General features: G+C 39.8%; 1 protein-coding gene across 14 annotated transcripts in view; it reads left to right on the top strand.

The window, feature by feature from the left end:
- Window positions 1–12,528, top strand: part of DOCK3 (dedicator of cytokinesis 3) — a 600,629-nt gene that overhangs the window by 215,150 nt on the left and 372,951 nt on the right. For all 14 annotated transcript variants that reach the window (XM_019416991.2, XM_019416982.2, XM_019416983.2 and 11 more), the window contains one exon: window positions 12,118–12,214. In XM_019416991.2, coding sequence (XP_019272536.1) covers window positions 12,118–12,214 — 97 coding nt within the window. The remainder of the gene's footprint in view (window positions 1–12,117; window positions 12,215–12,528) is intronic.

Below are 12,528 nucleotides of genomic sequence, written 5' to 3' on the forward strand. Positions count from 1 at the left end.
CCCCCATCAACCCTCAGTTTGTTCTCAGTTTTTAACAGTCTCTTATGCTTTGGCTCTCTCCCACTCTAACCTCTTTTTTTTTTTTTTTTTCCTTCCCCTCCCCCATGGGTTTCTGTTATGTTTCTCAGGATTCACATAAGAGTGAAACCATATGGTATCTGTCTTTCTCTGTATGGCTTATTTCACTTAGCATCACACTCTCCAGTTCCATCCATGTTGCTACAAAAGGCCATATTTCATTTTTTCTCATTGCCACGTAGTATTCCATTGTGTATATAAACCACAATTTCTTTATCCATTCATCAGTTGATGGACATTTAGGCTCTTTCCATAATTTGGCTATTGTTGAGAGTGCTGCTATAAACATTGGGGTACAGGTGCCCCTATGCATCAGTACTCCTGTATCCCTTGGATAAATTCCTAGCAGTGCTATTGCTGGGTCATAGGGTAGGTCTATTTTTAATTTTCTGAGGAACCTCCACACTGCTTTCCAGAGCGGCTGCACCAATTTGCATTCCCACCAACAGTGCAAGAGGGTTCCTGTTTCTCCACATCCTCTCCAGCATCTATAGTCTCCTGATTTGTTCATTTTGGCCACTCTGACTGGCGTGAGGTGGTATCTGAGTGTGGTTTTGATTTGTATTTCCCTGATAAGGAGCGACGTTGAACATCTTTTCATGTGCCTGTTGGCCATCCGGATGTCTTCTTTAGAGAAGTGTCTATTCATGTTTTCTGCCCATTTCTTCACTGGGTTATTTGTTTTTCGGGTGTGGAGTTTGATGAGCTCTTTATAGATTTTGGATACTAGCCCTTTGTCCGATGTGTCATTTGCAAATATCTTTTCCCATTCCGTTGGTTGCCTTTTAGTTTTGTTGGTTGTTTCCTTTGCTGTGCAGAAGCTTTTTATCTTCATAAGGTCCCAGTAATTCACTTTTGCTTTTAATTCCCTTGCCTTTGGGGATGTGCCGAGTAAGAGATTGCTACGGCTGAGGTCAGAGAGGTCTTTTCCTGCTTTCTCCTCTAAGGTTTTGATGGTTTCCTGTCTCACATTCAGGTCCTTTATCCATTTTGAGTTTATTTTTGTGAATGGTGTGAGAAAGTGGTCTAGTTTCAACCTTCTGCATGTTGCTGTCCAGTTCTCCCAGCACCATTTGTTAAAGAGACTGTCTTTTTTCCATTGGATGTTCTTTCCTGCTTTGTCAAAGATGAGTTGGCCATACGTTTGTGGGTCTAGTTCTGGGGTTTCTATTCTATTCCATTGGTCTATGTGTCTGTTTTTATGCCAATACCATGCTGTCTTGATGATGACAGCTTTGTAGTAGAGGCTAAAGTCTGGGATTGTGATGCCTCCTGCTTTGGTCTTCTTCTTCAAAATTACTTTGGCTATTCGGGGCCTTTTGTGGTTCCATATGAATTTTAGGATTGCTTGTTCTAGTTTCGAGAAGAATGCTGGTGCAATTTTGATTGGGATTGCATTGAATGTGTAGATAGCTTTGGGTAGTATTGACATTTTGACAATATTTATTCTTCCAATCCATGAGCAGGGAATGTCTTTCCATTTCTTTATATCTTCTTCAATTACCTGCATAAGCTTTCTATAGTTTTCAGCATACAGATCTTTTACATCTTTGGTTAGATTTATTCCTAGGTATTTTATGCTTCTTGGTGCAATTGTGAATGGGATCAGTTTCTTCATTTGTCTTTCTGTTGCTTCATTGTTAGTGTATAAGAATGCAACTGATTTCTGCACATTGATTTTGTATCCTGCAACTTTGCTGAATTCATGTATCAGTTCTAGCAGACTTTTGGTGGAGTCTATCGGATTTTCCATGTATAATATCATGTCATCTGCAAAAAGCGAAAGCTTGACTTCATCTTTGCCAATTTTGATGCCTTTGATTTCCTTTTGTTGTCTGATTGCTGATGCTAGAACTTCCAGCACTATATTAAACAACAGCGGTGAGAGTGGGCATCCCTGTCGTGTTCCTGATCTCAGGGAAAAAGCTCTCAGTTTTTCCCCGTTGAGGATGATGTTAGCTGTGGGCTTTTCATAAATGGCCTTTATGATCTTTAAGTATGTTCCTTCTATCCCGACTTTCTCAAGGGTTTTTATTAAGAAAGGGTGCTGGATTTTGTCAAAGGCCTTTTCTGCATCAATTGACAGGATCATATGGTTCTCTTTTTTTTTGTTAATGTGATGTATCACGTTGATTGATTTGCGAATGTTGAACCAGCCCTGCATCCCAGGAATGAATCCCACTTGATCATGGTGAATAATTCTTTTTATATGCTGTTGAATTCGATTTGCTAGTATCTTATTAAGAATTTTTGCATCCATATTCATCAGGGATATTGGCCTGTAGTTCTCTTTTTTTACTGGGTCTCTGTCTGGTTTAGGAATCAAAGTAATACTGGCTTCATAGAATGAGTCTGGAAGTTTTCCTTCCCTTTCTATTTCTTGGAATAGCTTGAGAAGGATAGGTATTATCTCTGCTTTAAATGTCTGGTAGAACTCCCCTGGGAAGCCATCTGGTCCTGGACTCTTATTTGTTGGGAGATTTTTGATAACCGATTCAATTTCTTCGCTGGTTATGGGTCTGTTCAAGCTTTCTATTTCCTCCTGATTGAGTTTTGGAAGAGTGTGGGTGTTTAGAAATTTGTCCATTTCTTCCAGGTTGTCCAATTTGCTGGCATATAATTTTTCATAGTATTCCCTGATAATTGTTTGTATCTCTGAGGGATTGGTTGTAATCATTCCATTTTCATTCATGATTTTATCTATTTGGGTCATCTCCCTTTTCTTTTTGAGAAGCCTGGCTAGAGGTTTGTCAATTTTGTTTATTTTTTCAAAAAACCAACTCTTGGTTTCGTTGATCTGCTCTACAGTTTTTTTAGATTCTATATTGTTTATTTCTGCTCTGATCTTTATGATTTCTCTTCTTCTGCTGGGTTTAGGCTGCCTTTGCTGTTCTGCTTCTATTTCCTTTAGGTGTGCTGTTAGATTTTGTATTTGGGATTTTTCTTGTTTCTTGAGATAGGCCTGGATTGCAATGTATTTTCCTCTCAGGACTGCCTTCGCTGCATCCCAAAGCGTTTGGATTGTTGTATTTTCATTTTCGTTTGTTTCCATATATGTTTTAATTTCTTCTCTAATTGCCTGGTTGACCCACTCATTCGTTAGTAGGGTGTTCTTTAACCTCCATGCTTTTGGAGGTTTTCCAGACTTTTTCCTGTGGTTGATTTCAAGCTTCATAGCATTGTGGTCTGAAAGTATGCATGGTATAATTTCAATTCTTGTAAACTTATGAAGGGCTGTTTTGTGACCCAGTATATGATCTATCTTAGAGAATGTTCCATGTGCACTCGAGAAGAAAGTATATTCTGTTGCTTTGGGATGCAGAGTTCTAAATATATGTCAAGTCCATCTGATCCAATGTATCATTCAGGGCCCTTGTTTCTTTATTGACTGTGTGTCTAGATGATCTATCCATTTCTGTAAGTGGGGTGTTAAAGTCCCCTGCAATGACCACATTCTTATCAATAAGGTTGCTTATGTTTATGAGTAATTGTTTTATATATCTGGGGGCTCGGGTATTTGGCGCATAGACATTTATAATAGTTAGCTCTTCCTGATGGATAGACCCTGTGATTATTATATAATGCCCTTCTTCATCTCTTGTTACAGCCTTTAATTTAAAGTCTAGTTTGTCTGATATAAGTATGGCTACTCCAGCTTTCTTTTGGCTTCCAGTAGCATGATAAATAGTTCTCCATCCCCTCACTCTCAATCTAAAGGTGTCCTCAGGTCTAAAATGAGTCTCTTGTAGACAGCAAATAGATAGGTCTTGTTTTTTTATCCATTCTGATACCCTATGTCTTTTAGTTGGCGCATTTAATCCATTTACATTCAGTGTTATTATAGAAAGATATGGGTTTAGAGTCATTGCGATGTCTGTATGTTTTATGCTTGTAGCGATGTCTCTGGTACTTTGTCTCACAGGATCCCCCTTAGGATCTCTTGTAGGGCTGGTTTCGTGGTGACAAATTCCTTCAGTTTTTGTTTGTTTGGGAAGACCTTTATCTCTCCTTCTATTCTAAATGACAGACTTGCTGGATAAAGGATTCTCGGCTGCATATTTTTTCTGTTTAGCACACTGTAGATATCGTGCCAAGCCTTTCTGGCCTGCCAAGTTTCAAAGGAGAGATCAGTCACGAGTCTTATAGGTCTCCCTTTATATGTGAGGGCACGTTTATCCCTTGCTGCTTTCAGAATTTTCTCTTTATCCTTGTATTTTGCCAGTTTCACTATGATATGTCGTGCAGAAGATCGATTCAAGTTACGTCTGAAGGGAGTTCTCTGTGCCTCTTGGATTTCAATGCCTTTTTCCTTCCCCAGTTCAGGGAAGTTCTCAGCTATAATTTCTTCAAGTACCCCTTCAGCACCTTTCCCTCTCTCTTCCTCCTCTGGGATACCAATTATGCGTATATTATTTCTTTTTAGTGTATCACTTAGTTCTCTAATTTTCCCCTCATACTCCTGGATTTTTTTATCTCTCTTTCTTTCAGCTTCCTCTTTCTCCATAACTTTATCTTCTAGTTCACCTATTCTCTCCTCTGCCTCTTCAAGCCGAGCTGTTGTGGTTTCCATTTTGTTTTGCATTTCGTTTAAAGCGTTTTTCAGCTCCTCGTGACTGTTCCTTAGTCCCTCCATCTTTGTGGCAAGAGATTCTCTGCTGTCCTGTATACTGTTTTCAAGCCCAGCGATTAATTTTATGACTATTATTCTAAATTCACTTTCTGTTATATTATTTAAATCCTTTTTGATCAGTTCATTAGCTGTTGTTATTTCCTGGAGATTCTTCTGAGGGGAATTCTTCCGTTTGGTCATTTTGGAGAGTCCCTGGAGTGGTGAGGACCTGCAGGGCACTTCCCCTGTGCTGTGGTGTATAACTGGAGTTAGTGGGCGGGGCCGCAGTCCGACCCGATGTCTGCCCCCAGCCCACTGCTGGGGCCACAGTCAGACTGGTGTGTGCCTTCTCTTCCCCTCTCCTAGGGGCGGGATTCACTGTGGGGTGGCGTGTCCCGTCTGGGCTACTTGCACACTGCCAGGCTTGTGTTGCTGGGGATCTGGCGTATTAGCTGGGGTGGGTAGGCAAGGTGCACGGGGGCTGGAGGGGCAGGCTTAGCTCGCTTCTCCTTAGGTGATCCACTTCAGGAGGGGCCCTGTGGCAGCGGGAGGGAGTCAGATCCGCTGCCGGAGGTTTGGCTCCGCAGAACCACAGAGTTGGGTGTTTGCGCGGAGCGAGCAAGTTCCCTGGCAGGAACTGGTTCCCTTTGGGATTTTGGCTGGGGGATGGGCGGGGGAGATGGCGCTGGCGTGCGCCTTTGTTCCCCGCCAAGCTGAGCTCTGCCGTCCGGGGGCTCAGCAGCTCTCCCTCCCTTTGTCCTCCAGCCTTCCCGCTTTCCGAGCAGAGCTTTTAACTTATGACCTCCCAGACGCTAAGTCGCGCTTGCTGTCGGAACACAGTCCGTCCGGCCCCTCCGCTTTTGCCAGCCAGACTCGGGGGCTCTGCTTGGCCGGCGAGCCGCCCCTCCGCCCCGGCTCCCTCCCGCCAGTCCGTGGAGCGCCCACCGCCTCGCCGCCCTTCCTACCCTCTTCCGTGGGCCTCTCGTCTGCGCTTGGCTCCGGAGACTCCGTTCTGCTAATCCTCTGGCGGTTTTCTGGGTTCTTTAGGCAGGTGTAGGTGGAATCTAAGTGATCGGCAGGACGCGCGGTGAGCCCCGCGTCCTCCTACGCCGCCATCTTCCGGCTAGAACCCTGAGGAGATTTATAATATTATTTTTAAACCTTGACCATTATATTTTTCATGTTTTAGAATTTTGGTTTTTAGATGTGAGAGATTTTGTTTTTCCCCTCCTTCTCTTCCTCTGAGCACATCTGTATAGTGCTTATGCAGTTACCTCTACTTGCTCCCAAGGCCCAATGTAGACCCAAGTTATACAATAACATTTTAAATCTCTTTCCCCACAGTTATATTTGGGCTATGGCAGATCATGACCCTAGGCTGAGGGGAGGAGGGAACTGCTTTAGGCCCAATCTATTTAGTTCTAGAACCTTTAAAAGCCATAGTTCCAAGTGAGGTTCAGTAGCAGTTTTTTCTGCTTGGCCTGTGCAATAGTATGTTTGTAATAATACTCTGTCTGAATTTTAGGAATTTTTAGGATATTGATTTTGTGTTTATAATCTAAGAAAAATGAATCTGTTTTAGTTTAAAAGGCGAAAGATTTATACGATTTGAAGAGAAATCAGAGTATGAATCTGTTTTAGTTTAAACTTGATTAGTATAAATTGAAGTGAGTCCAAAGCCTTAGAAATTTCAAATAGGAATGTAAATTTCCCATAGATGTTCCTGGTTAAAATAGCTGAGGATGTAATATATGAAACTTTCCATTTTATTCCATACATTATTTCTGTATTAATCTTATTAAAACACAACACTCTTTTTTTTAAATTTTTTAATGTTTATTTATTTTTGACACAGAGAGAGACAGAGCATGAGCAGGGGAGGGGCAGAGAGAGAGGGAGACACAGAATCCGAAGCAGGCTCCAGGCTCTGAGCTGTCAGCACAGAGCCTGATGCAGGGCTCGAACTTACAGAGTGACAGATCATGACCTGAGCCGAAGTCAGACGCTCAACTAACTGAGCCACCCAGGCACCCCAAACACTCTTTTTAAAACATTTTTTAATTTAAATTCTAGTTAATTAACATACAGTACAATATTGGTTTCAGGAGTAGAATTCAGTGATTAATCAATTACATATAACACCCAGTGCTCATCATAACAAGTATCCTCCTTAATACCTATCACCCATTTAGCCCATCCCCCACCTCACTCCCTCTATCAACCCTCAGTTGGTTGTCTGTCTTTAAGAGTCTCTTATGGTTTATTTCCCTCCCCCTTTTTTAGAAAATATATTTTTTATTTTTTAGAGAGAGAGTGCAAGTGGGGGAGGAGGGGAGAGAGAGAGAGAGAGAGAGAGAAGAGAGGAGAATCTCAAGCAGGTTCCATGCTCATTGTGGAGCTCTACGTGGGGCTCGAGCCCACACCCTGGGATCATGGCCTGAGATGAAATCAAGAGTCAGATGCTCTGGATAAAGGGCTAGTATAAAATCTATAAAGAACTCACCAAACTCCACACCCGAAAAACAAATAATCCGGTGAAGAAATGCGCAGAAGACATGAGTAGACACTTTTCCAAAGACATTCAGATGGCCAACAGACACATGAAAAGATGCTCAATGTCACTCCTCATCAGGGAAATACAAATCAAAACCCACTGAGATACCACTTCATGCCAGTTAGAGATGCTAAAATGAACAAATCCGGAGGTTATAGATGCTGGCGAGGATGTGGAGAAACGGGAACCCTCTTGCACTGCTGGTGGGAATAAAAACTGGTACAGCCACTCTGGAAAACAGTGTGGAGGTTCCTCAAAAAATTAAAAATAGATCTACCCTATGACCCAGCAATAGCGCTGCTAGGAATTTACCCAAGGGATACAGGAGTGCTGATGCATAGGGGCACTTGGACCCCAATGTTTATAGCAGCACTTTCAACAATAGCCAAATTATGGAAAGAGCCTAAATGTCCATCAACTGACGAATGGATAAAGAAGATGTGGTTTATATATACAATGGAATACTACTTGGCATGAGAAAGAATGAAATCCTTCCATTTGCAGCAACGTGGATGGAACTGGAGGGTATTATGCTAAGTGAAATAAGTCAGGCAGAGAAAGATAGATACCATATGTTTTCACTCATATGTGGATCTTGAGGAACTTAATAGAAGACCATGGGGAGGGGAGGAGAAAAAAAGTTACAGAGAGGGAAGGAGGCAAACCATAAGAGACTCTTAAGGACTGAGAACAAACTGAGGTTGATGGGGGAGGGGAGAGGGGAAAGTGAATGATGGGCAGGAAGGAGGGCAGCTGTTGGGATGAGCACTGGGTATTGTATGGAAACCAATTTGACAATAAATTATATTTAGAAAAAAAAGAAAACAAAAAAAATAATAAAATTCTTTACTTGCCAAAAAAAAAAAAAAAAAAGTCAGATGCTCAACCAACTGACCCACCCAGGCGCCTCTGTTTCCCTCTCTCTTTTAAAACACAACACTCTTATAACATCCCCTGTGTCTGTTTTCATAGGGTCAGGTTTAAATCTCTTAGCCTTGCCCTGATAATACCTTCTGTCTTTTCAGTTAGCTATGTGTCCCCAGCATGAATCCTCTTTAATATGTTTTGCTCATTATTTTCTCTGTACCTTTTTTATAGCTTATTACAGCCTACAGGGTCCTCTCTCTACCTCCTTGCTTTTCAAACCTAACCTTCCTTTGGGAACCTCACTTCCTTCATGTAGCTTTATCGTCAGTTTACAGTGAACATTTTCCTTCAGAACTGCACAAAAACTTATAGTTGATGTCACACAGCATCTATTTGTGCTTTATATTTAAATTTTGTTATTAAGATTGTGATCTCCCTGATTGTTTCTATAAATCTCCTGATTATCTCTGTAGCACTCTTAAAAACATGGAATATAAAAATAATTTCAGAAATTAATGTTTATATGCAGTTATCCAGTAGTTTGAAGAAATAAAGGATGTCTTCTCTTTGAATTCAGTTTTTTGTAGTAAGTCATTAAGACTTCTTTTTCAGATCTGTCATTTGTCACTGGCTTACTCTCCTTCATCTGAGAAGTTCAGTATGACTTATTTTTAAAAGTTAAACTAAATTAAACCATTTATTTAAACTGTTGTAGTAGTACCTGAAATAATTGGTAAAGTTGAGTTTTGGAGTCACTACCTTGGATGCTAGTGACACAAGGAAAAAAAATATATCCCATTTTACTCTTAAGCCTTTGATGAAAGTTTTTATCTATCTATCTATCTATCTATCTATCTATCCATCCATATCTATTTTTTTTATTTTTTAATATATGAAATTTACTGTCAAATTGGTTTCCATACAACACCCAGTGCTCATCCCAAAAGGTGCCCTCCTCAATACCCATCACCCACCCTGCCCTCCCTCCCACCCCCCATCAACCCTCAGTTTGTTCTCAGTTTTTAACAGTCTCTTATGCTTTGGCTCTCTCCCACTCTAACCTCTTTATCCATCCATATCTAAATTCTAGTTAGTTAACATACTGTTTAGTATTGGTTTCAGGAGTAGAACCCAGTGATTCATCAGTTACCTAGAACACCCAGTGCTCATCCCAACAAGTGCCCTTCTTCATGCTCTTTATCCATTTAGCCCATCCCCAACCCATGCCCCCTCTAGCAACCCTCCAGTTTGCTTTCTGTATTTAAGAGTCTGTATGGTTTGCCTCTCTCTCTGTTTTTATCTTATTTTTCCTTCCCTTCCCCTGTGTTCTTTTGTTTCTTAAATTCCATATATGAGTGAAATTGTATGATATTTGTCTTTGTCTGACTTACTTCACTTAGCATAGCACACTCTAGTTCCATCTGTGTTGTTGCAAATGGCAAGATTTCATTCTTTTTGATTGCCGAGTAGTATTCTATTGTACATATATACCACATCTTCTTTATCCATTCATCAGTCGACATTTGGCCTCTTTCCATCATTTGGCTATTGTTGGTAGTACTGCTATAAACATTGGGGTGCATGGGCCCCTTTGAATTAGCATTTTCATATCATCTGGATAAATACCTGGTAGTGCAATTGCTGGATCATAGGGTAGCTTTATTTTTAATTTTTTTGTTTTTAATTTTTATTGTTATTTTAATTGTTATTTTATATTGTTTTTAATTAAATAAATATTTAATTAAATATTTAATTAAAATTGTTATTTTAATTGTTTTATTTTTAATTTTGTTTGTTTTGAGAGAGAGAGCGAGCAAGCGCCTGTGTGTGCACGTGCACACTGGAGAGCGGGGGAGGGGCAGAGAGAGAGAGAATCAGAGGATCCAAAGTGGACTCAGTGCCGACAGCAAAGAGCCTGATGTGGGGCTTGAGCTCACAAACCATGAGATCATGACCTGAGCTGATGTCGGACACTTAACTGACTGAGCCACCCAGGTGTCCCACTATTTTTAATTTTTTGAGGAACCTCCATACTGTTTTCCAGAGTGGCTGCACCAGTTTGCAACCTCACCAATAGTGCAAAAGTGTTCCCCTTTCTCCGCTTCCTTGCCAAGATCTGTTGTTTCCTGAGTTGTTAATTTTTGGAAGTTTTTATTTTAATCAGCTTATAAATTTGATGAATGTGGATAGTTCTCTGGCATCATTCCAAGAAGATTCTTTTTATCTGTTGGACTGAAGCACACAAAATAAAACAATAAAGCCATAAAACACCATCAAGTAACATATATTCATTGATACTCAATATTAATGTACTGAGTTATCTTTGAACACAGTGGTGGTTTGTCAACCTATCATACTGTATAAAGACATAATACATAATGATAATAGTTTGTATAATATTTTGCTATTTCCAGGTGGTTGAATAGATTAATAAATCAGAATTATAGATTCTAATCACCTCAGCATATCAGTATATAAAATTTTTATACCAGAAAATATTTCATTATCCCTCACAATTGGCATAGACATTATAAAAATATTACCAAGTTATGCCCCTACTTTGAACAACCTTTCAGTAACTTTTCAGTCGTTTTACTTGAGTTAAGATCTGGAACATTTAGTATCATTTGAAAAGGCCCTGTCAGAGCTGGCTTCAGCATTACTGGCTTTTTTAAAGTTCTTGTTTATGTGAAATTCTTTCTAATTTTGGTGGCTTCTTGTATACTGTTTCCTCTGCAAGTGACACCATACCTGGTTTTCTCCCTCTCCACACACTTTTCCTGTCATGGCCTTTTTGCATCTTTTGGGCCATTCTACTTCTTCAGAGAAGATTTCACTGATCCTTTCTTTTTAAATCATGTCTCCCAGCTAAAATCTCTGATTGTACACTTTAATTTCCTTCTTAGATTCATCACTGTTCATTTATGTATGTTGTGATTATTTGTCTGTTAATTCCCTATCCAGAACAAGAGCTCTCTGAAGATAGGAACCCTGTCCACTTTTGTTCACTGATAAATCCTTGGCAGTTAGCACAGGGAATGGCACCACAGTTGATGCTGCTTACGAGGTAGGCTGAGGGAAACCCAGTACCTTTCTGACCCTTACCAGGATCAGAATTCCTCTACCAGACCCAGAATTCCTCTACTGACACAGTTTTCTAAGAAAATAGAATACCAGTATAATGAAGGGTTTATAAAATGTTTTAGAAATCAGTGTGTGGGTCCCCTTCCCCTCATTTCCATCAGATCTTTGCATTACTGTTAAGTGTTAAAGGGCACAAATAACTTAAAAAATTAATTTAAGCAAAACTTGGGCAGTATATGGTCTTTCTTTAAAGAAAAAGGCTTAAAAACGGTCTTTAAAAAAATTCTGTTTTAGGGGCTCCTGAGTGGTTCAGTCGGTTAAGTGTCTGACTTCGGCTCAGGTCATGATCTCGTGGTTCATGGGTTCCAGCCCTGCTTTGGGCTCTGTGCTGACAGCTCGGAGCCTGGAGTCATCTTTGGATTCTGTGTCTCCCTCTGTCTCTGCCCCTCCCTCCTCCTATGTCTCTCTGAAAAATAAACATTTAAAAATTATTTTAAAAATATTTTATTTTGTATTTATTTTTTTTCTTTTTTGTGTATTTTTATTGAAATTCTAGTTAACATACAGTATAATACTAGCTTCAGGTGTACAGTATAGTGGCTCAACACTTCAGTACAACACCCTGTACTCATCACAAGTGCCCTCTTTATTTCTTTTTTCTTAAAAAAGTCTGTTTTAAAGGCAGTATTTCTAAAAGTAAAATTGAGGACTTATATAGCAAAACCCAGGTATTTTTACATTAATTCAGTCCATTTACATTGTTGCATCATATTACTGCAAAAGAGTCTTTAATCAGTTGGATGTACCTCTCCTTTATATTTGCATGAATTTAAAATTTGAATTACACACATTAAAAATGTCAATAGATAGCATTCTGGTATTTTATCAAAGATAATGTGGCTGTTTGTTGTGGCTCTGGTTGTAGGCAGTATGAAACTGTGGTTCCACTCGAAGATTCTATTGTGACTGAGGTTACAGCAACTCTACAAGAATGGGCCAGTCTGTGGAAACAACTCTATGTGGTAAGTAGTTGATAACTAGCTTACTAGATCATTAAAATTCCATTATACCAAGTGAAAACATTTATCTTACCTATGCGAATTACAAATTTTTAGATTTCTGAATATTTGCAACTTTTCAATGTATGTTCCTAATATTAACTGAGACATAGTACACTGAATGTTGTTCAGTCTGAGGAGAATACATTATTTGTATGCCTGCAGTCCCTCCACCCTATCCCAGTCAATGGAATTTAAGTTCCTTAACACCAGAGATTTTAACTGTCTTACTCACTGCTGTAGCTCCAGAAGCTTTCATAAAATAGGTATTTACTGAA

The sequence above is a fragment of the Panthera pardus genome, unplaced genomic scaffold, assembly GCF_024362965.1.
Source record: "Panthera pardus isolate Hobbes unplaced genomic scaffold, ASM2436296v1 HiC_scaffold_8, whole genome shotgun sequence".
Taxonomy (NCBI): Eukaryota; Metazoa; Chordata; class Mammalia; order Carnivora; family Felidae; genus Panthera; species Panthera pardus.